The sequence below is a fragment of the Bos grunniens genome, chromosome 26, assembly GCF_055505025.1.
Source record: "Bos grunniens cultivar Pamir isolate PY7600 chromosome 26, Bosgru_T2T1.0, whole genome shotgun sequence".
NCBI classification, from domain to species: domain Eukaryota; kingdom Metazoa; phylum Chordata; class Mammalia; order Artiodactyla; family Bovidae; genus Bos; species Bos grunniens.
In genome coordinates this window covers 22,982,941-23,006,492 of record NC_141190.1, presented here as the reverse complement: position 1 = coordinate 23,006,492, position 23,552 = coordinate 22,982,941, and the positions used below count along the sequence as shown (strand labels likewise).

The 23,552-nt window shown below is 43.8% G+C and overlaps 1 protein-coding gene and 2 pseudogenes across 3 annotated transcripts; 2 read left to right on the top strand and 1 right to left on the bottom strand.

Moving 5' to 3' along the window:
• The first annotated feature begins 349 nt into the window (after positions 1–349).
• LOC147344224 (vacuolar-sorting protein SNF8 pseudogene) lies at positions 350–2,879 on the top strand (annotated as a pseudogene).
• Positions 2,880–12,991: 10,112 nt separating this feature from the next.
• NOLC1 (nucleolar and coiled-body phosphoprotein 1) lies at positions 12,992–22,180 on the bottom strand. Of its 2 annotated transcripts, none has more exons than XM_086377400.1 (13): positions 22,047–22,180; positions 19,374–19,429; positions 19,139–19,266; positions 18,903–19,042; positions 18,325–18,490; positions 16,469–16,587; positions 16,207–16,348; positions 15,782–15,910; positions 15,364–15,474; positions 14,630–15,262; positions 14,337–14,443; positions 14,072–14,164; positions 12,992–13,899 (listed from the first exon to the last, which is right to left on the bottom strand). In XM_086377400.1, the coding sequence occupies exons 1-13, from the start codon at positions 22,164–22,166 to the stop codon at positions 13,741–13,743; spliced, it is 2,103 nt and encodes a 700-aa protein (XP_086233526.1). In that variant the 5' UTR covers positions 22,167–22,180; the 3' UTR covers positions 12,992–13,740. The 2 variants fall into 2 exon arrangements, with proteins under 2 accessions (XP_086233526.1, XP_086233527.1); XM_086377401.1 differs by having other exon boundaries at positions 19,139–19,263.
• Positions 16,575–17,657, top strand: LOC147344223 (ubiquitin-ribosomal protein eS31 fusion protein pseudogene; annotated as a pseudogene). Its single transcript, XR_015155255.1, has one exon. The product of XR_015155255.1 is annotated as a ubiquitin-ribosomal protein eS31 fusion protein pseudogene (transcript).
• Positions 22,181–23,552: the final 1,372 nt, after the last annotated feature.

Genomic DNA, 23,552 nt, shown 5'->3' with positions numbered 1-23,552 from the left:
GAAACCTGCTCACTGCAACTAGAGAAAGCTCGTGCACAGCAATGAAGACCCAGTGCAGCCAAAATAAATAAATAAATAAATAATTTTTAAAATGGTTTAAGTATGGGGTAAATATAACTTTTATATGCACCAGAAAACAAAAAATTCATATGACTCACTTTATTGCAATATTTGCTTTATTGCAGTAATCTGGAACTGAGCTCAAAACCTTTGAGGTATACTCTGTATAAAATTTTTAATCTCTAATGATTAACAGATTAAAAACTAACATTGCCATTGTTACAATGTGTAAAAAGATTGGGGATGGGAGGGGAGGGGAGGCAGCTGCTGAACGTTCTGTGACCAAGGAATTTTCATATAATCACACAGGTGTACATTTTGCAACTGATTTGTCTTGGAAGAGTCACAACAAACCTATATTATTCAAGCTAGACATCTGGACATAGGAGTCTTCTCATTACCTGATAGTGTGAGTAGAGATGTATATAATATTCCAGAAGACATTATAACAATACAGTGAGCAGCTACTTTTCTTACTATTGTAGAACACAGAATTTCAGAAATGGTTCACCAATATCTTTTACACCGTGGTTTTCATATCTCCATTTCCAGGTAGGCTGGAAGAAAATGAATAGACAGTTCTCCAAAGAAGGCATACAAGTGGCCAATAAGCACATGAAGAGATGGTCAGTATCATTAGCCATCAGGGAAATACAAATCAAAATAACGGCACCTAAGTCACCAGTGTGAGCTACATCATGTGCGAGGCAGCATTACTACCCCAAAGAAGCTTCAAAACTAACCTGGGGCAATTTGCCAGCAAGCACAAGTAGGACACCCAAAGGAGTCTCAAGTTCCAGATGCAGCTCCAGGACATGTGTGCCACCATTGGGATGGATCCCCTGATTTACGGAAAATGATTTTGGTCTGAGATGCTGGGCATACAGATTATCAAAGTGTGCCTAGCCTTGAAGCACCAGAATGGAAGTTTGAGAACTTTGGAGGAACTGCTACATCAACAGGTTTTATAGGGAAGGGAAAAATTCAATCCAGATGTCAGCCAAGACAACTTGATAAGGGTCATCAAGCAAATAAAGGCCCATGGCACTGGCTTCAGCATTACCCCTGTGGGTGGCACTACCATATTCACTCTGTTCCAGCTGAGCTCAATATGAATTACAAACAATGAGGTGCTAGAGCTGGCAGGGAAGAATGGCTACAGGACCACCAGTGAGACAAAAGCCAGTCTTGAATGGGAGACAGAGTGATAACTACAAGTGCTGGAACACATGCTGATGGCAGGGCTGGCCTGCCTAGCCAGCCTCTACAGCAAACTACTGTCTTCCAGCTCTCTTCACTGACCTCCCCTCTCAGATTACAGCTCAGAAGGCCAGAGAATTCCTCTCCTGAACCTAGGAATGTGGAAGGCAGCACAGCAGGATGCAGGAAGGAGAGAGCGAGCAGCTATTGACTGGTGAATAAAACCTGAACCAGGAATTACCTGACTGTCCAGTGGTTAGAACCCAGTGCTTTCACTGCTGAGGTCCAGGTTCTACCCCTTGTCATCCGAGAACTAAGATCCCACAAGCCATATAGCACAAACGGAGAAAAAAAAAAATTCTGAACAATTTTGCTTAAAAAAAAATAGAATAAATAAAACAGATTCAGAAATTTTAATGGTGATGGAACAAACAAGAACATAAAAGCTGCTACTATAAATATGCTTTATATCTTCAAAAAGATAGAGGAAAACCTGACCAAGATAATTAAAGAAGTGGAAGATAAAGGAAAGATCCAAATGAAACCTCTAGATATGAAAAACATAGTATCTGAAATGGAAAATACACTGGATGGAATAAAAGCAGATGCTGAAGATTGGTGATTAGAAGAAACAGAAATAGAAACTAAGCAAGGTGAAGTACAGAGACAGAAAAAAATGAACAGAATACCATTTGTGTATGGACTAATATTAAGCAGACTGACATATATGTAATATCTCAAGAGGATCCCATTAAGAGAGAAGATGCATGAAAAAAGGCTTAGAAAAAAATATTTAAAGACAAAATGACCATAAATTTTCCAAATTTGCTGAAAGCTATAAAATTCATGGATCCAAGAAGCTTAATGAATCCCAAGCAGAATAAACCTGGGGAAAACCACATCATATTATGTCACAATAAAATTTCTGAAACCACTGACAAAGAGAAAACATTAAAAGCAGCCAGAGAAAAAAGACATATTTCTTACAAAAGAATCAATATACGAATGACATAGAATTCTTATCAGAAATTATACAAACCAGATCTTACACAAAAACCCAAATGAATTTTTTGGCCAACCCAATATATTTTACCCCAATAAGAAAATTAAAGGAAAAAGAACTATTTTTTTAAGACAAAGATGAGAAAATTCATCACTGGGATTTTGATGAATGACAAAATTACTGGTCTAAAAGAAATACGAAAGGAAGTTCTCACTGCTTCCAAATGATACCATGTGGAAATGTGGATCTACACAACATAATGAAAAGTGTCAGAAATAGTAAATATGAGTAAACATAAAATACACTTAATATTTAATCTCTTCAAAAGATAATTGGTTCTTTAAAGCAAAAATTACAACAGGATTTATAGTACATGTAAAAGAAAAATGTATGATCACAGTAGCACAAAAGAGGAAAAAAATTACTGCTGTACTGTTTTATAGTATACATGAAGTGATACATTATTTGAAGGTAGACTGATATTTAAAGATTGTATTTTATAGGGAATTCCCTGGTGACCAGGTGGTTAGGACTGTGCACTTTCACTGTCCTGGCCAAGCTTCAATCCCTGGTCAGGAAACTAAGATCAAAGTTCCCCCCTAAGCCATACAAGATGACCAAAAAAAAAAAATCTATTTTATAAACTGTAGAGCAACAACTAAAGAAATAAAGATACAACTAATAAGCCAATAATGAAGACAAAATAGAATCACAAAAAAATTCAATCTGAAAGAAATCAGGGAGACAATAAAAAAGGAACAAAGAGAAGATTGGGCAAATAGGAAGTAACTGAAAGATGGTAGTTTCAAACTCAATCATGTTGATAATTACATTAACTTTAAATGTAGTAAACACCCCAATCAAAAGGCAAGGAAGGTCAGATTGGATTCAAAAACCAAAACCAAAACTATAGAGTTTCTTGTCTATAAGAAACTCACTTAAATATAAAGAAACATATGGTTAAAAGTAAAAAGATGAGAGAATGTATATTATACAAATAAGAACCAAATGAAAGTCAGAACGGCTATATTAAAAATAAGAAATAGACAAATCTGCAATTATAGTTGGAGATTTTAGCACTTTTCCCTAAGTGATCAATGATTTTAGTGACATTTATGGAACATCACCAACTCCAAACACATTATTCTCAAGTGCGCATGAATCATTTACCAAGAAAGACTATGTGCATATTTGTGGTAAATTGCTTTAGTTGTAACTGACTCTTTGTGACCTCATGGACCGAAGCCAGCCAGGCTCTTCTGTCCACGGGATTCTCCAGGCAAGAATACTGGAGTGGGTTGCCATGCCCTCCTCCAGGGGAATCTTCCCAATCCAGGGATAGAACACATTGGTTAAGTCTCTTGCATTGGCAGGCAGGTTCTTTACTACTAGCACCAGCTGGGAAGCCCCAGGTAGACTATAATCTAGGCCATAAGACAAATCTGAATAAATACAGTTTGGCAATGTGTTATAAAACTAAACTTTCTCTTAATCATACAATTTGGCACTCATGCTCCTTGGTATTTATCCAAATGAGTTGAAAACTTATGTCTACATAAAAACCTGCACATAAATGTTTACACACTTGAACTTAGCCAAAAGGCCAAGAAGCAACTGCACGTAAGTATTTATAGCAGCTTTATTCATAATTACCCAAACTTTGAAATAACCAAGATATCCTTCAACACATAAATAGGAAAAAAAAAACCAGTGGCACATCCATATAATGACTATTATTCAGCAATAAAAGGAATGAGCTATCAAACCGTGACAAGATATGGAATAAACTTGAATGTATTTTACTAAGTGAAAGAAGCCAGCTCAAAAGTCTACATACTGTATGAGTCAAACTATTTGACAATTCAGAAAAGGTAAAACCACAGAGACAGTACAAAAATCAGTGTTGCCAGGGGTAGGTAGGAAAGAGGGAAGAATGGAAAGAACACAGAGAATTTTTAGGGCAATTAAGCTACTCTGTATGAATAACTTAAGGTGGCATCTCTTGTCACAGAGCACAGGCTCTAGGCGCTCAGGCTTCAGTAGTTGCGACTTGTGGACTCAGTAACCGTGGTGCATGGCCTTCAGTTACTCTGTGACATGTGGAGTCTTTCTAGACCAGGAATCAAACCCATGTCTCCTGCAATGGCTGGTGGATTCTTATCAACTGTACCCCCAGGAAAGTCCTGACATTTTTTTAATTGGCGTTCTTGGACTTGAATTGTTTTTTAAATTGGAGTATAGTTGCTGTAGCCCACAAATTGCATGGTGTGGCAAAAACAATTTTTTTGGAAAGAAATAGAGGTATATATTTTGAAAGTTGCAGGAGATTTTAAGAGTAATTAAGATAAAATATGCATTTAAAAAATATATTTTGAAAACAGAGGGAGTCATAGTAAATGAGGTAAAGTATGCATCCAAAGAATAGCAAGGAGAAATAAGAAAGCCTTCCTTAGTGATCAATGCAAAGAAATAGAGGAAAACAATAGAATGGGAAAGACTAGAGATCTCTTCAAGAAAATTAGAGATACCAAGGGAACATTTCATGCAAAGATGGCACAAAAAAGGACAAAAACAGTATAGATCTAACAGAAGGAAAAGATATTTAGAAGAGGTGGAAAGAATACACAGAACTATACAAAAAAGATCTTCAGGACCCAGATAACCATGATGGTGTGATCACTCACCTAGAGCAAGACATCCTGGAATACGAAGTCAAGTGGGCGTTAGGAAGCATCACTATGAACAAAGCTAGTGGAGGTGATGGAATTCCAGTTGAGCTATTTCAAATCCTAAAACATGATGCTGTGAATGTGCTGCATTCAATATGCCAACAAATTTGGAAAACTCAGCAATGGCCACAGGACTGGAAAAGATCAGTTTTCATTCCAATCCCAAAGAAAGGTAATGCCAAGGAAAGTTCAAACTACCACACAATTGTACTCATCCCACATGCTAGCAAAGTAATACTGAAAATTCTCCAAGTGAGGCTTCAACAGTACATGAACTGAGAACTCAAGATGGTCAAACTGGATTTAGAAAAGGCAGAGGAACCAGAGATCAAATTGCCAGCATCTGTTGGGATGAAGAAAAAGCAAGAGAATTCCAGAAAAACATCTACTTCAGCTTTATTGACTATGCCAAAGCCTTTGACTATGTGGATCACAACAAACTGTGAAAAATTCTTAAAGAGATGGGAATACAAGACAGACCACCTTACCTGCCTCTTGAGAAGTCTATATGCAGGTCAAGAAGCAACAGTTAGAATCTGACATTGAACATCGGACTGGTTCCAAATTGGGAAAGAGTACATCAAGGCTGTATATTGTCACCCTGCTTATTTACCTTATAATGCAGAGTACATCATGTGAAATGCTGGGCTGGATGAAGCACAAGCTGGAATCAAGATTGCCAGGAGAAATATCAATAACCTCGGATACCCAAATGACAACACCCTTGTGGCAGAAAGTGAAGAGGAACTAGAAAGCCTCTTGATGAAAGTGAAAGAGGAGAGTGAAAAAGCTTGCTTAAAACTCAACATTAAAAAAAATGAAGATCATGGCATCTGGTCCCATCACTTCATGGCAAATAGATGGGGAAACAATGGAAACAGTGACAGACTTTATTTTCTTGGGCTCTAAAACCATTGCAGATGGTGACTGCAGCCATGAAATTAAAAAAACTCTTGTTTCTTGGAAGAAAAGCTATGCCCAACCTAGACAGCGTATTAAAAGCAGAGACAAAGGGCCATCTAGTCAAAGCTATGGTTTTTCCAATAGTCATGTATGGCTGTGAGAGTTGGACCATAAAGAAGGCTGAGCACTGAAGAAATGATGCTTTTGAACTGTGATGTTGGAGAAGACGCTTGAGAGTCCCTTGGACTGCAAGGAGATCCAGACAGTCAATCCTAAAGGAAATCAGTCCTGAATATTCATTGGAAGAACTGATGCTGAAACTGAAGCTCCTGTACTTTGGCCACCTGATTTGAAGAACTAACTCATTGGAAAAGCCCCTGATGCTGGGAAAGATTGAAGGCAGAAGAAGGGGATAACAGAGGAAGAGATGGTTGGATGGCATCACCGACTTGATGAACATGAGTTTGAGTGAGCTCCGGGAGTTGGTGATGGACAGAGAAGTCTGGCGTGCTACAGTCCATGGGGTTGCAAACAACTGGACATGACTGAGCAACTGAACTGAACTGATGCATCTGAAAGGAATACTTTTCGTGAATATTTCTTTGAAAAGAAAGGAAGTCCAGAGACTTCCCTGGTGGTCCAGTGGTTAAGACTTTACATTCGCAATGAAGGGGGCACAGGTTTGATCCCTGGCCAGAAATTAAGATCCAGAATGTTGCCCAGTGCAGCACAACTCCCCACCCCCTGCCAAAAAAAAAAAAAAACAAACAAGAAAGAAAGGAAGTCCTAGCATTATATTCTAAGTGTTCAGCATAATGAAATATGACCTAGGAGTTTCTTCAATTAGGGGATTGGCAGATTCCCCTCATCAGACTATTTTCATAGACCTCACCCTTCCTGTAATAGGTCACATTTATAGTCACACCCGGATCTCTAAACTGAGATAGGAGTGGAGTTATTATTTGAAGTCAGAACAGCTGTCAACAGCTCTGCACACCATCAGCTTTTGTTTCAACTGCTATCGCTGGCCTGCTGGCTATTGCTTGGCTGGCTGCTGTCACCCTGTTGCCCACAGGCCAATGCCCACATTGCGGCCAATTAATCATCATGGGGCTCAGCTCCTGCTGACCTCGTCTTTTCTTCAGTTTCATGGCTGCCTGACTGGCCACTACCTCAGCAGCTGCAGTTGCTGCCAATCTCCTCTGACCTGCCAATCTTTAGTTCTCAAAACTCTCTGGACAAAGGTAATTTTTCTATTACAACCAGATGGGATTCCCAAAGCAAGGATTTGAGATCCTAAAGACTCAGGATATCAACTATATCTCAATTAAAAAAAAAAAAAAAGACCCAGGATGCTCCTTGACACTACAGATCCCTCTTCACTGAACATACAGATTCTCTGAGAGGCCATCAGAAAGTGTTAGGCTTCCTGACCACTACAGAGCCATATAGTCCATGCAGTCTAGAAACACCAGCAAAGAGACATTATATCAGGAATTCTTCCATAGGAAGATAATAAATACTATCATCTCTGTTTTCAGACTTTGTGGACATCCTATATACAGACTGGAACCACTGCCCTGAATGAAATCCAGTTCTGTTCTCCCATCCAGTCCACTCCAGCAGATTCCAGAAAACAATGTATCTTTCAAGGTTTCCAGTCATTCTCTTTTTTCAGAAACCCTCAGGCCATCTGGCAGCTCATATTTGAATTCTAAATATGGGTCAGGTTCCAGTTCTCACCTTCCAGGACTCCTCAGTTCAGTTCAGTCAGACTCCTCAGTTCAGTTGCTCAGTTGTGTCTGACTGTTTGTGACCCTATGGACTGTAGCACACCAGGCTTCTCTGTCACCAACTCCCGAAGTTCACTCAAACTCATGTTCATCAAGTCGGTGATGCCATCCAACCATCTCTTCCTCTGTTGTCCCCTTCTCCTGCCTTCAATCTTTCCCAGCATCAGGGGCTTTTCCAATGAGTTAGTTCTTCAAATCAGGTGGCCAGAGTACGGAAGCTTCAGTTTCAGCATCAGTTCTTCCAATGAATATTCAGGACTGATTTCCTTTAGGATTGACTGTCTGGATCTCCTTGCAGTCCAAGGGACTCTCAAGCGTCTTCTCCAACATCACAGTTCAAAAGCATCAATTCTTCAGTGCTCAGCCTTCTTTATGGTCCAACTCTCACAGCCATACATGACTATTGGAAAAACCATAGCTTTGACTAGATGGACCTTTGTCCCTGTTTTTTAATATGCTGTCTAGGTTGATCATAGGTCCTTTAATTTTATGGCTGCAGGACTCCTAGGCCTCTGCATATCTCATGTTTCAGTACCAACATCCCAGGACCCTTTAAAAAGCCCAGTAGTAATGAGTTGATTGGCTGTAATCTATAGAATTGTGGTGTTGGAGAAGACTCTTGAGAGTCCCTTGGACTACAAGGAGATCAAACCAGTCAATCCTAAAATAAATCAGTCTTGACTACTCATCAGAAGGAACTGATGCTGAAACTGAAACTCCAATAATATTTTGGCCACCTGATGTGAAGAACTGACTGACTGGTAAAACCCTGATGCTAGGAAAGACTGAAGGCAGGAGAAGGGCATGACAGATGAGATGGTTGGATGGCATCACTGACTCAATGGACATGAGTTTGAACAAGCTCTGGGAGATGGTGAAGGACAGAGAAGCCTGGCGTGCTGCATGCAGTCCATGGGGTCAGAGTTGGACACGACTGAGCGACTGAACTGAACTGAAGCTTCAACTAGAGTCTAGATTCCTATAGAGTGCAAGCACCCCACCTACTGGCCTCTTCAGTAACTGCAGACAGCGTAAGCCAGCTCTGCATGGTGCTGCTGCTGCTGCTAAGTCACTTCAGTCATGTCCGACTCTGTGCGACCCCATAGACAGCAACCCACCAGGCTTCCCCGTCCCTGGGATTCTCCAGACAAGAACACTGGAGTGGGTTGCCATTTCCTTCTCCAATGCATGAAAGTGAAAAGTCAAAGTGAAGTCGCTCAGTCGTGTCCAACTCTAGCAACCCTATGGACTGCAGCCTACCAGGCTCCTCCATCCATGGGATTTTCTAGTCATAAGTACTGGAGTGGGGTGCCATTGCCTTCTCCGCTGCATGGTGCAGGGGGTGGGAACTGTTGTTGGCAGGGATTTTGCTTTCACTGCAGCTGTGTTGGGCTTCCCAGGTGATGCTAGTGGTAAAGAATCTGACTGTCAAGTAGGAGACAAAGCTCAATCCTTGAGTTGGTCAGATCACCTAGAGTAGGAAATGGCAACCCACTCCAGTATTCTTGCCTGGAAAATTCTACAGACAGAGGAGCCTGGCAGGCCACAGTCCATGGGGTTGCAGAGTCGGAAATGACTGAAGTGACTTAGCACACAGCTGTGTGAGTGCCTGGTGCACTGAATTGGACTGGCAAGGCCCTAACAAAATCATGTGAACAAAGTAAAGTACTAATCCCTGACTTGGGTATAAAAGGTCATTGCTACTGAATCCTCAGTAAGGTTATCTTGCCGTACTTACCATACACCCTCCAACTGATCCATCTTCAAGGCTCTCTTCTCCCATTGGAAACACTTCCTCTTCCTTGCATATGTGTTCTTCACACCTGGCTGCTGCTACTCTCCTCAGAATTCTGGACCAAGGCTGGTCAAGTCTTTTCTTACTTGTCCCCCTGGGGGTACTGTGCTGGCCCTTGGTGAAAGGACTCAGCATGATGTACCGAACTGTTTCCATCCCTGGCTTCCCTTATTAGACACAGCTCTCAGGGAGTTCTATGGCTGTACATAATAGGTACTCAGTGTTGGATACAGATAAACTTTTAGAGAGATCTGAGCTCTTGTCTCACATGTGCCACTAAGCTGCAAGTTTTTATCAACCCTAAGCAAATAATAAATCCCAGCAGTTCTCAAAATTTTGCCTCGAGAGGTATCTGGCAATATCTGGAACCATTTTTGGTTGTCCAAACTAAGGGATGCTACTGGTATCTAGAGGGCAGAGGCCAGGGATGCTGGTACACATGCTTCAACACACAGTACAGCTCTCCATAAAGAATTACCTGGCCTCAAATAATACGGTTGAGACACCATGATCTAGTTAATATTCACTTAACAGGGTTTGGGGCTTACTTGATAGCTCAGTTGGTAAAGAATCCACCTGCAATGCAGGAGACCCCAGTTTGATTCCCGGGTCGGTAAGAACCTCTGGAGAAGGGATAGGCACTCCAGTATTCTTGGGCTTCCCTTGTGGCTCAGCTGGTAAAGAATCTGCCTGCAATGTGGAAGACCTGGGTTCGATCCCTGGGTTGGGAAGATCCCCTGGAGAAGAGAAAGGCTACCCACTTCAGTATTCTGGCCTAGAGAATTCCATGGACTATGTAGTCCATGGGGTCACAAAGAGTTGGCAATGACTGAGTGACTTTCACTAACAGGGTTGAGTGACAGTGAGGATATAACCTGTGAAACATAAAGGCACGGAAAGATGTTGGAAAGTCTTCCGCCTTGTGTCCATGTGAAGGACACTGCAGAGGAGCATGAGCTATCATGTGTGCGACTCACTGAACATGTGGATTTCAGCCACACTGCCAGAACCCATCAGCAACAGGTGGGAATTCAGGTCCCTGAAACTAAACAATGAAATGGATAAATTATATCATACGTGGTACATACGATGGAGTGCAGCCTTGGAAAAGATCCTGCTACATGCTACAACATGAGTAAACCTGATAACATCACGCTAAGTGCAGAAGGACATAAAACTCTGCTATCACTCGTACGAACTATCTAGTCAAGATCAGTCATCTGTTGCACTACAATGTCAATATACTGCCACATGCCACAACATGAGCCAACCCGAAGACATCATGCTAAGTGGAAAAGGACAAATAAAGTCTGCTTGTACTCATATGAACTATCTGGTCAAAATCATAGCAATCTGTTGTACTACATGTTAATATACTTAACACTACTGAACCATACACTTAAAACTGATTAAGATGGCAATTTAAATGTTTTTTACCACAATTTAAAAAAACTGAGCATGGTCATTTATCCAAGTGGCAAAAGTCAATTTGGTTAAGTGTTGGCAAGAGGGTAAGCTAAAAGGTACTTTAAGTGTTGTTGGAACTACAAGTTGTTACAGTGGTTTTGGAGGATAGTGATGAATAAACTAAAAGTACATAGCCTTTGACCCAACACTCTTAGGAATACTTCCTATAAAAATACCCACACAAATACTCACATACAATTGTCTCATGTATAAAATATCCACTGCAGCACTATTTAGAATAACAAAATACAAAAACAACCCAAACAGCTACCAATAAGATACTAGCTAAAACAATCTGAGCTATTTCCATACAATGGGGTACCATGCAGCCATTAAAAATGAGCTCTAAAGTTATGAGACACCGCATATAGCGAGCTTCTCCATGTGTGAGGAGAAACGGGAGAGGATATGCAGAGAAATTCTGGAAAGAGAAAAGAAACAAGTCCTAGAAAACATGGATAAAATGGAAATTTAAATTTTTACCTTATACTACTAGATCTAGTAAGTACATTTGAAAATAAAAGCATAAAAGGAAGAAAAATTACCTACTCGTTTCTTTTCAAATAGTCTTTAGATCAGTGGTTTTCAGGTCTCTTCAGCATCACCTGCCTGGGAGCTTAAAAAAAATTCAAACTCCCAGAATCCACCAGAGAGCACTAGGATCTGACTCAATTGGTCAGCAGATGGGTCCCAGGACATCGGTGTTTTCAAAAGATCCCCAGATAGTCCTAACTTTCAGCCAGTGTTGTGAAATTACTGATTTAGCCAGGGCTTAAGCAAACTGTAAAACATGACAGGAAACACTATATCCTTTGTGATCACATAGTCTGTCACTTGTTTTTTTGAGCCCTTTAAAAAATGTAAAAGCCATTCTTAGCTCCTGGTCAACTGGATCCAGTCCATGGCCCATTTTGCCAACCACCAGTTTTAGACCACCCAAAGGCTGGACTTACAGCCTGAACAAGATACCATGACACAAGGTACAGTCAGGAAGGTAGAGTCCACAGTGAGCCTCCAGAGGTCTGAACCCTAGCCCTCTAACTGGCACCCAAGTTGTTCTGAGTAGGAGGTAGGAGGGCTTTGGATTCACACTAGTAAAACTCCCAAAACACATATAAACCATTCAGTTTATTATTTTGTAGTTAAGATATAGAACTTTCAAAAAAAAAAAAAGATATAGAACTTTCACCATGCAGACTTTATACGTATGTCAGCATACTTTCTTCCTAGCGGCAGTTACACAGAAAACCAGGTTATCAGGTTACTTGTAACCCAAACAAGGGGAGGCTAACCTTAACTTAGGGCTTCCCTGGTGGCTCAGACAGTAAAGCGTTTGTCTGAAATGTAGGAGACCCGGGTTCGATCCCTGGGTTGGGAAGATCCCCTGGAGAAGGAAATGGCAACCCACTCCAGTATTCTTGCCTGGAAAATCCCATGGACAGTAATTTACACCTCATCTATAAAGTTAGGGCACGCATTCCCAACACAGGGACAGCCCAGCACCAGAGAACTTGGGAGAGACTGGAGAACTCAACTTTCCTCCTCACTTGCTTTGTGAGCACTGCCAACGTTAATCTCCTACAGTTCTACAATCAGCCTGCATGCCCCAAGAGCCATATCTCTGCTCACAGGCTTTTTATTGTTTACTGACAGTAAGGTTCTAAAGGGAGCATATGAGTTTCTCCCATGTACCAACTACAAGACACAATAACCCTGTTAGAATGCTCTCCCAACCCCACTCTAACTCAAGTAATACCAGATAAAATGCTTTGTAAAGGTTCTTCTATTAGTGTATACGTAGGTTACCTATAAATTCACCTGACTAATGTAACCTAATTCCTACTGAGGTTTTTCATTATAGATTTCTTCCTTCACTTTCTTGATCAGTGACTCCCAAACATGTAACAAGTTAATCAAACTATTTTGTGTCACCACACTACCAAGACAGAAATACCAAGTGATATGTGCTTTTCAGATTAAATTTTGCGCTTTAAAATGTAAAAAAACTGAGAAGATATAGTCCTCAGAAGCCAATCAAAAATTATCTTTGAACAATAAAAAAGTTTATGCTTTTAAATTAATAAACATATATTGCAAACATTATGTGATAATAAAAATACAAAAAATATGCAGACTGACCCCAGGGCATTCACACATTAGAATTTTGTCTGAAATAAAACAATGACTTTTATCCTCCAAAGTAGGTAAGTCCATGCTGGCTGAAGATTTCAGTCCTAGACCCCATAAATGAGGTACACAGTTCATGCTTAACAGATACATACATTAACAATGGTTAATGTTAACTGCCCCTCATCAGGGCTCTGATGGGTAGGAAGGATGAAAAGTGGACACCAGCACTCACATAGGCAGAGTTCTCCAATTATAAAAATTCTTACATGTGACCTTTACCAAGTCTTGGGAGATAGCTAAGATTTTAATCTGTGGGAACCCACCTCTGAAAACCACAACAAAAATCAATAAGAAATGATTTAATAGGAAATATACAAATTTCTCAGTATGAAGACTTTCACAGAACATGGAGGGAATGACAACTAAAATTGTTCTTAAAAATGAACACTCTTTTTCCTTGCTACCCAACACTCAAAAAACAAATCTGTACAAAACCACGAACACAAAAAAGGACCTTAGAGGGTGTTACAGTGCAGAGTCTTCAGACCTATTCTAGACTGCTCTCTTCACCAAGACCCTCCCCTGATAGAGCCTAGGATTCCCAGGTCCACTGAGGACGTTGAGTGGGCACACCCTTGCTGTGCCATAGACGGCCCATGGTCACTCGCTGTCAAACTTAACAGAGTTGACTTGGACAGAGATGGAGCCTCCCCGGTAGCTGCCCCGCTTCTTCTTGGTTTTCTCGTGCCGGAAGGATTTGCCTTTGGTGAACTTCAGAACCTGATTGGCTCGCTCCCCCCAGTCTCCAGCTGCACCCCGCTGGTAAGCAGAAAGAGGTGGTTAGCGCACAGAAGGGCAACCCCAGGGCCCTGTCATTTCTTGCTCCAAGCAACTCAAACTCAGAGAACCTATCAACCAGGACCAAACGCTGTACTCTCTCCCACCCCACCCCACCCCCTCAAGGATGGTGAAGACCCCTCATTTTCCTCACCTTGGCATCAAAGGAATTGTCTGCCACTCGAGCATCCACCTCGATCTCCTCTTCCCTGATCCTTCGGAATGGGGAGGATGCCCTTCGTTCTCCCTGGGGAAGAATGGAGTAGGAAATTCAGGATGGAGCAGTCATGGAACAAAAAGGCCCTCCTGAGCTACACACTAGAGTGTGTGTGCCACGCCAGGCAAAGAGCTGTCCAGATGATCTGCAGTTTTTGTCTACTCTAAAAGCTGGCTCCTGAGAGGAAAACAAGACAACCTACCTTCTTCCTTTTAGGAAATGTGTTGGGGGTCTGAGGCTTTATCTTCTTTGCTGGAGGAGTCTCTGCCTCCTTAGCAGCCTCATTCTTCTTCTTCTTCTTTTCTGAACCTACAGAACAGAAAGCCAGGCTCAGGAAACCAGTTTCCTATCCCCTCCTCCCAGGCTCCCACACTTGAGGGCCTCCAACCAACTGGAAGCTGGTCAGGGGCTTTGGCTTCCTAATCCACTCCTCTAGAGTACAGCCCATTCTGGTTTAGGGGACAAACCCAGGAGGCAGGTTTTTTGGATACAGACCTGGCTTAGCAACCGCCACTGCTGCCTTTTTCTTCTCTTCCTCCTCCTCGTTGCTGCCCCTGTCTGCTTTTCCATTCTGGGCAGTCAGTGCAGAGGTGCCATTGGCCTTGGTGGCCTGCGGTCTTGGAGTGCCCTTGCCCTTGGGCTCCTCCTCCTCCTCACTGGAGTCATCAGAGGAACAACTGCTGCTGCTCTCGGCCTTTGCTTTCTTCCCGGAGGCTGGTTTGGAAGGGGCTACGGCTCCTACCTCCTTCCGTGGCTTTTTAGCTGGGGGTTTAGGCGTCTTCTCTTCTTCCTCTTCCTCACTGCTGGAGCTGTCTGAATCCGAGCTGCTGCCCCCAGCACCCTGAGAGCTCTGCTTGGCAGGCAAAGACAGGGCTGCTTTGACTGTCGCCTTGGACTTAGGGGTGGCTACAGTCTTCGTCTCCTCCTCGTCACTAGAACTGCTCTCCTCCTCACTGGAGCTGCTGTCAGCCTTTCTGGTTAGAGGCTTCTGGACACTGCCCGCAGCCTGCTTGGGAGTGGCGGCTAACTTAGCTGCAGGCTGCTTGGGAGTGGCGGCTGGTTTACTTGAGGGATTCTTGGTGGTACCAGCTGGCTTGGCAGGAGCTTCATCCTCAGAACTGTCGGAGTCTAGACAGGGAGGTTAGAGTGAATAGGTCCCCGAATCAGGCTAAAGGGGGCCCTTGGAGCTACCATCGCCCTGAGGGCCTCCTATACTACACCGTCCTTACCCGAGCTGTCTGAAGAGCTCTCTGCTGCCTTCTTTGCTGGAGCTGCTTTAGTAGCTGCCTTGGCGATGACTGCCTTAGCTGGAGGTTTCTTTTCTTCCTCAGAACTTGAATCTTGAGAGAAGCAATGGCATTAGGCTGGGTCCAGAGTCCCACCAGAGGCAAGTAAAAGAAGTGTAGGGAGTTCCCTGGTGTCCTAGTGATTAGGACTCTGGGCTTTCACTTCCATGGCCCGGGTTCGATCTCTGGTCAGGGAACTGAGACCTCCGCAAGACATGTGACACAGCCAAAAACAACAAGGATGCAAAGACCCACACAGAGCATCAGCCCTGTGGTGCTTCAGAGAAAAGCAGAAGGGAACAGAAGCATCTCCTTCCCTACTCCTCACACACTTCCAGACCCACCACGGGAGATGACTCACCAGACTCATCGCTGCTCTCCTCGCTGCTCTCCACAGTCTGCTGCTTCTCTGCAGCTTTCTTGGGGGAATGAGTTCCCAGGGACTTCTTGGGTGGGGGAACAGAAGGCGGGGGGACTGAGCTATAGGGACCTGTTTAAAAGGGACAGTGTGATAAAATATGTACACAAATCTTTTGATACCACTTCCTTCTAGAAATGGAGCTTAATTCCCTTTCCCTTGAGGGTGGGCTAGGATTAGTGACTCTTTCCTAACAGACTAGGGCAAGGACGATGGCATGCCATTTCTGAGTCACAAAAGGCAACTTTTGGCTTTCTCCTTTCTCTGGGACAGGCCAGCTGTCAGGCCAAGGTCCACGTGGTGACTGCAGAGGACCTCCTGCCTTTGGGCCCTCATCAGTGGTAGCTTGACTCCCCGTGTCCAGTCACCTGGTTTTTTCTTCATGGGCTTTTTCTTCTGCTCCTCTTCCTCTTCCTCACTGGAGGAGTCCTCACTGCTGGAACTCTTTTGGGCAGGTGCGGCAGCCATTTTCACTGGAGCCTTAGCCACAACTTGCTTTTTAGGTATGGTCTACATCACACAGAGAAAATCAATTACCACGGGAAAATGTTGACCCAACCACTCCTGCCAGGAAATGGAGGACTTCCACCCCCTTGTCCCCTCTTCCCTGGTAGAAATTAAGGCCTATACCTTCTTAGAGATGGCTACTGCCTTTTCCTCCTCTGAGTCATCATCACTGCTGCTGCTGCTGCTGCTGCTTCTAGCTGCTTTGCCGTTGGCGACTTTAGGTGCTGGCCGAGCTGATGTACCTAAGAAAACAGAAATAACGTGAGTGTAAAGACAGTTTTCAGACCCGCCACCTTCAGTGGCACTGCTGCCAAGATGCAGATTTTCATGAAGATCCTGAGGAGAATGACCATCACTCTTGAGGTCAAACCCTCAGCTACTACAGAAAATGAAGGGCCAAAATCCAGGATAAAAAATAATTCTTCCTGACTAGTAAAGATTGATCTCTGCTGGCAAGCAACTAGAACATGGATGTACTTTTGACTATAAAATTCAAAAGGAGTCTACATTTCACCTTACTGGTGGGACTTCATGATGGTGCTAAGAAAGGAAGAATTCTTACGTAAGTCCCAAGAACAAGCGTAAGAGAAGGAAGACGAAGCTAGGTGGCTGTCTGAAATACCATAAGGTGGATGTGAATACCCTTCAGATGATAGCTGGGCTCGAGTTTTTACAGCCAATCACTCTGACATACATTATTGTGGCAAATGTTGTCTGATCTATTGTTTCAACAAACTGTAAGACAGGTAATTGTATACTCATTAAAAACAGACATGAGCTGGATTTCCCTGGTGGTCCAGTGGTTAAGAATATACCTGCCAGCCTTCCTTCATGGCTCTGTGGTAAAAAAAACCACAACAAAAAAAAACCCACCTACCAATGCAGAAGACACAGGTTCAACCCCTGGTCTGGGAAGATCCCATATCCCTTGGGACAACTAATCCTGGGTGCCACAACTATTGAGCCCACACAACTGAAGCCCCAACACTCTACAGCCTATGCTCTGCAATAGGAGAAGCCACCACAGTAAAAAGCCTGTACATCACAACAAGGGAGCAGCCTCCATTCACCTCAACTACAGAAAGCCCATACACACAGCAAAGATCTAGTACACCCAAAAATAAATAAAGAAAAATATTTTTTAAACAGACATGAACTGGGACTTCCCTGGTGGTCCAGTGGCTAAGATTCCATGCTCTCAATGTAGGGAGCTGGGGGTTTGATCCCTGGTCAGGGAACTAGATCCCACATGCGCCAACTAAGATCTGGTGCAGCCAAATAAATAAAATAAATATTAAAAAAAAAAAAAAAAGAACATGAATTAATGAACATCAAAAGAAAGGAGTATCAAGATATTAAAGGGCTATAAAAGTCTCCTCCTATTAGCTTGGAACTTAGGAGTCTGTCAATTCTCTTGCCTTCGGAGCAAGCATAAAGGAGAAGGCTGTGGTTTACTGTATTACCAAAGGATAAATTTCCTGCCCAAGTTCAGAAATAAACCTGTCTTCCAAAAAATTTTATGATGCAAATCATTTGAATATGCCCTCTGAAGTCTTTTAAACATGTTTCCCCTCATTGCCCACTATTTCTATAGTTGAAAAAAATGAAAGTGTTAGTTGCTACTCAGACATGTCTGACTCTTTGCAACCCCATGGACTGTAGCCTGCCAGGCTCCTCTATCTATGGGGATTCTTCAGGCAAGCCTACTGGAGTGGGTAACTATTCCCTTCTCCAGTGGATCTTCATGACCCAGGTATCAAACCTGGGTCTCCTGCATTGCAGGCAGATTCTTTACTGTCTGAGCCACCAGGGAAGCCATTTCTGTAGTTACCAGTCCCTAATTTAAAAAAATGACACCAGTCCATACCTCTAGTTCAACAACCAGTGCCATTTCATCACTGTGGTGAATGAGGAATTTTCACACCAGTCCCCAGAGCAACCTGGTCCCCAGCCCAGCCTCTTGGGAACAAAAACAATACCTGGTTTGGGTGGGGCTTTAGCCTGAGTTTTCACTGCCACAGGTGTTGTCTTTGGCTTCTGATTCTTTGGTGGCTCGTCCTCTGAGCTTGAGTCAGAATCGGAATCAGAGCTCTCAGCCTTCTTAGGAGGAGCTTTGACTGTCTTGGCCTGTGGCTTAACTCCCTTCTATAAGAAAAGCCAGGAGAATCAGCAAGAGTTTTAGGGCACCCCAAGGACATCTTAAGATACAAAAGCAAACTCCCTAGGTGCTCCCTTTTTTAGGCATTGTTCCTGACATTCCCTGTTTAGAGCTCCCTGCACCTGTCCACAAAACATCTTTTGCTCTTGGAGTCCCTGACAGTGTCCCAGAGAAACCCAATACTGTCAGGGATGCAGAATGGACTGAATTTCCTCTAGATTCAGGGTTCAACTTTTACCTTACAAAATCCTTTCCAAACCTCGTATTTCTACAACCTCTCTGAAAGACCTTGTAATAATCTGCTGTTGTATAACCAGCACCACCAGGCTAAAAGCCAAGATTTTAGGTTTCTTCTTTCCAATCCCTTAAGCAATTCCTTTCCTCCCCAAAGCTGCAAACCTCAACAGGCTTTTTCTTTTTGTCTCTTTCCTCCTCCTCATCACTGGATTCTTCACTGCTGCTGCTGCTGCTGCTCTCGGATGCTTTGACTGCAGCCTTTCCAGGATGCTGAAGCAGACTGGCCTGCTTGGCAGGTACAGCTGAACAAAAATACGGGTCCCAGTAAGAATCAGCCGTTTAGTACTGGGAGACTACAAATCCTCTTCCTGGAACCACAACTCCCTGCTGGGTCTTACCAGCTTTCTTAGCTGGAGGCCCCTGGTTTTCCTCCTCACTGCTGTCGTCACTGCTGTCACTGGATGAAGTCTTCTTAGCCACTGGTCCATTTGCCTGTAACTTCCGCTTTGGAGCCTTGGTGGACCTGCTGAGGCAGATTAGGCTAACTTCTGGGGAACAGGACCTTCTCAAACCAAATACAACCCAGCCTACTCACGAGAAGAAAACAGCCACACTGGCAAAGAAAAGACTTACTTGAGCCAGAAACTATAGATATCCAAGAGGGAAGTGGCGTTGGCATCCTGCTGGGTCTAGAAGAGAAAAGAGAGAGAAAGCAGGGTAAGAAAGTTTTATCCTGGTTATTCTGTGGGAGTTCAAATTTTGTGTTACTCTCTCATTAAAAGTCACTTATTTTGTCTGCTCTATCTGGTATTTACATCTCTGAAGGTTTCTCCTACTTGCATAAATTAGGAGAAAAATCTATTTATGTATTTCCAAATTTTTGATAGCAAAAAAGGGTTATTCCTGTAGTTTCTGGCATCATCTATTCCCCTGCCTGTCAATCCTATTTATCAAAGCCTTTAAAAACATGCAGTCCATTAAAAACACTGCTTTATTCTAGCAGTGTACTATCCAGGAATTTATCCTTACCCATGAAACAAACACCTACACAGGAAGATGTTTGCTGCAACCTGGTTTATAATTCCAAACCACTGGAAATCAACCATCAAGAGAAGATTAGTAAAAATCTATGCTAATTATTCTGGAGAAGGCAATGCACCCCACTCCAGTACTCTTGCCTGGAAAGTCCCATGGACGGAGGAGCCTGGTGGGCTGCAGTCCATGGGGTCACGAAGAGTAGGACACGACTGAGTGACTTCACTTTCACTTTTCACTTTCATGCACTGGAGAAGGAAATGGCAACCCACTCCAGTGTTCTTGCCTGGAGAATCCCAGGGACGAGGGAGCCTGGTGGGCTGACATCTACGGGGTCGTGCAGAGTCGGACACGACTGAAGCGACTTAGCAGCAGCAACATGCTAATTATTCAGTGCAGAACATTCAGCTGTTAATTACACTGCTTATGAATTATGAGTTGGTGTCCAAAAAAAAGGCAAGGCGTTACAGTATATACAAGAGTACAGGCTCAAAGTTAGATGAGGTGTGAAACTTACTTCTGCCGGTTAGTAATGCCTGACCCTGAGTAAATCACTTGATCTCTCTAATACTGTTTTTCTTCCCTGTAAGATAGATAATACTATACAGCACTAAGTTGGTGAGAGAATGAGATAATGCATATAAGGGGCTTAGCATCTGGCCCTTAGTATGCCCTCCACAAAGATTAGCTTTTGTCACATAAAAAAGATTTCTGATTCTGAAAGGCCCAATTCCATCCAGCAGGATGTGGAAACACTCTCTGCAGCCTCTAACAGTCAATTCAAAACAGTTCCAGTATGAAAGCAGCTCTATCAGATCACATGTGGCAGGCTGTCTCAGCTTAAGGAAGCCCTTTGAGGCTGATCTGACTTATAACTTGTGTAACCTGATTCTACCACAAAGAACAAGCCTATCTTCTTAGTCAAAGACTAAGACCACTAAGGACTACCATATGAGGTTCCCTGGTGGCTCAGATTGTGAAGAATATGCCTGCAATGCAGGAGACTCAGGTTTGATCCCTGGGTCGGAAAGATCCCCTGGAGAAGGGAATGGCAACCCACTCCAGTATTCTTGCCTGGAGAATCCCACAGACAGAGAAGCCTGGCAGCCTAGAGTCCATGGACTAACAAAGAGTCATATACCACTAACACTTTCACTTTTAAGGACTACCACATCACTCCACTCTATCTTCAAGGTGTTTTCTTGTGCAGTCTTGTCTGCTCTCCTTGAGATGGAGATTCCAAACCTTTCACATTCCTGGTCATCTTCCTTTTACTTGTTTTTAGAACATCCTAAGATACCATAACCAAGATAACAATTTCCACTCATTGATGCTTTCTGAGCACCAGGCACTGATATTGCCACTTTGCACAGATCGTGTTATTAAAACTCACAAAAATCCTATAAAGTGAATGATGACATGCTCATAGAAGTAGAAACAGATTCAAAGAGATTAAGCAAGCTGCCAGGATCATACACTTTTAAAGTGGCAGAGATTGTTCCCAAACCTAGACTTGTCTGATGCTCGAAGTCAAAGATTCCAAACTGCTTGGTAATTATGATGCTCAACCCTGCTTCTACTCCCGTTCATTTTTTTCTTTAGTAACAAAAATCCCAGCTTTCATTAACGGCTTCCCCGTGGCTCAGACGGTAAAGAATCTGCCCGCATGCGGGAGACCCGATTAGAGCTCTGGGTCTGGAAGATCCTTCGGAGTAGGGAAAGGCTACCCACTCCAGTATTCTTTCCTGGAGAATTCCATGGACAGAGGACCCTGGCGGGCTTCTCCATGGGACTGCAGAGTCGGACACGACTCAGCGACTAACACTTTCACTGTTTTTCAGCTTTCATTATTTCTAAAGCAATTCTGTTTGAGTCCTGGGTAAATTCGTTTCAGAGTTAAACTCAAGTCACGCTTGGCACTCCCAACATAAAAGCCCAATTAAGGTACCAGGAGCCTCTAATGCCTCCGGTGGGACAAGGCGCTCCCGCCCGGTCGGATTCTGCTAGCTACGTGACCTAGGCCACGAGGGTCCCACGCTGCCACCGCCTCACCTCTCACCAGAAAAAAGCAAGACTCAGCGCTAAGTAGTCAGACCTCGTGGAAGTGATGCCAAGACTCCAAGCTTTCCGCCAACCGCCGAGAGCTCGACACAAAGACCTGGCAGTCTCTGGCGGACCCCGCAGACCTCCCTACCTGCAGACCTAAGCATGTCAGGGCCCGCAGCCCTGTGGTGATCCCACCCCAGCCCATGATCCAAGCCCCGCACTCACAGCGCCTGTTGCCTTGACGAATTTATTGGCCACGCTCGAGAGCTGGTTATCTCGCAGAAAGCCGAGCACGAGGGGATACAGGTCGCTGGGAACCACGCGGCGTAAGCCGGCGTCCGCCATCCTCCGGGTAATACGCGTCACTACCGTCGCGGACGCACACGACTCAAGAAACCGGAAGAGGCGGGCTAGGGGAGGATCCCGGCAACGTCCTCGCGCCGCGCGGGGCACGCCGGAAGGGGCGGGCGCACTCTCGGAGACAGGGTAAAGGCGAAATCCATGAACGCTTTCCGGTCCCACGAGTGTCGCCATCTTGGAAGGGCGGAGCCCGCCGTTCTGCTTTGTGAAGGCGGAGCCCTGACGTCAGAGGTCACGCCCTTGGTGGCGGCGGGAAAGCTTCAGACTTCCCGCGCCTTGCCTGCCTTCTGGAGCCACCTTTCTCAGTGCAGCAGTTACCCGCGCCGCTAGCATTCAGGTATCAGAGTAAGGCGTGGGTCGGCGGGCCTGAGCTGACCTTGAATTTTCTAAACTTGGTCACATATCCCACCGTCTCCTATTCGCTCTGCCAGTGGATTCCCACTCTTCTCCATCTTCACTTCAAAACCCTGGAAGGCCCTTTCTCAAAATACCACCCCAATCTCTGCACTCCCAACTCCATTACCGAGGGCCCTTCAGATTATCTGTGGTAGTGGTGAGGTGCTGATCTTCAAAACTGTCCACCTCAATCTTGACTTGCCCATGAGACAAGTCTACCCTCCCTTATTTACACAGCTTCAGATCAGCTTCATGAAGGGAAAAAGGGGATGTGCAATAAACCCGAGCAGCAGCAGCAATCTCTTCAAACGGATAATCCTGAAAATAACCCTTCTACCTCCTGGGTCACAGTCCACACTATGAATCCTCCCTGTGGAAGAACTAGAAAACCCCTCAACTGCCTCTCTCTTTGTCATGAGTACTCAGATTTATCAATCAATGCCCAGGCCAATCAAGTTAATTTCAAGTTCTCCATATTTCAGTTCACAGTAGCAGATAGCACCCTGTCTACTACCCCTGGACTATTTCTCTTTCATGCCCCTCCCGGAGGTAAGGGTTCACTTTCTCAAAGGACACACTTATTTGCCATTCTCAAAATAGGCATTCCCCTGTCCTTGGTATAATTCCTCCTTGTCCCTCTTTCCCAAAGGTCTATTCACCTGCATGCATTCTTTAAATATCTGAGCACCTGCTGAATGCCAAGCATTGTGCTCAAGCTATGGTACACACAAGCCTCAGTTTCAAAATCCTGTATTTAAAACAGGTGTGAACTTCCTCTGGGTCCCTGATACTCAAATTCTTTGCCGGACCAATGGCACCACGCTCGTTGGAAATGCAGAACCTCAAGGCCCACCCCATAACTCAGAATCTGCATTTTTAAAAGATCTACAGATTTAGCTACCCTTTCAAAGTCTGAGAAGCACTGCCCTAGATGACTGATTTCACCTACTAGACTCCTGAAGAGCAGTTTCAAGT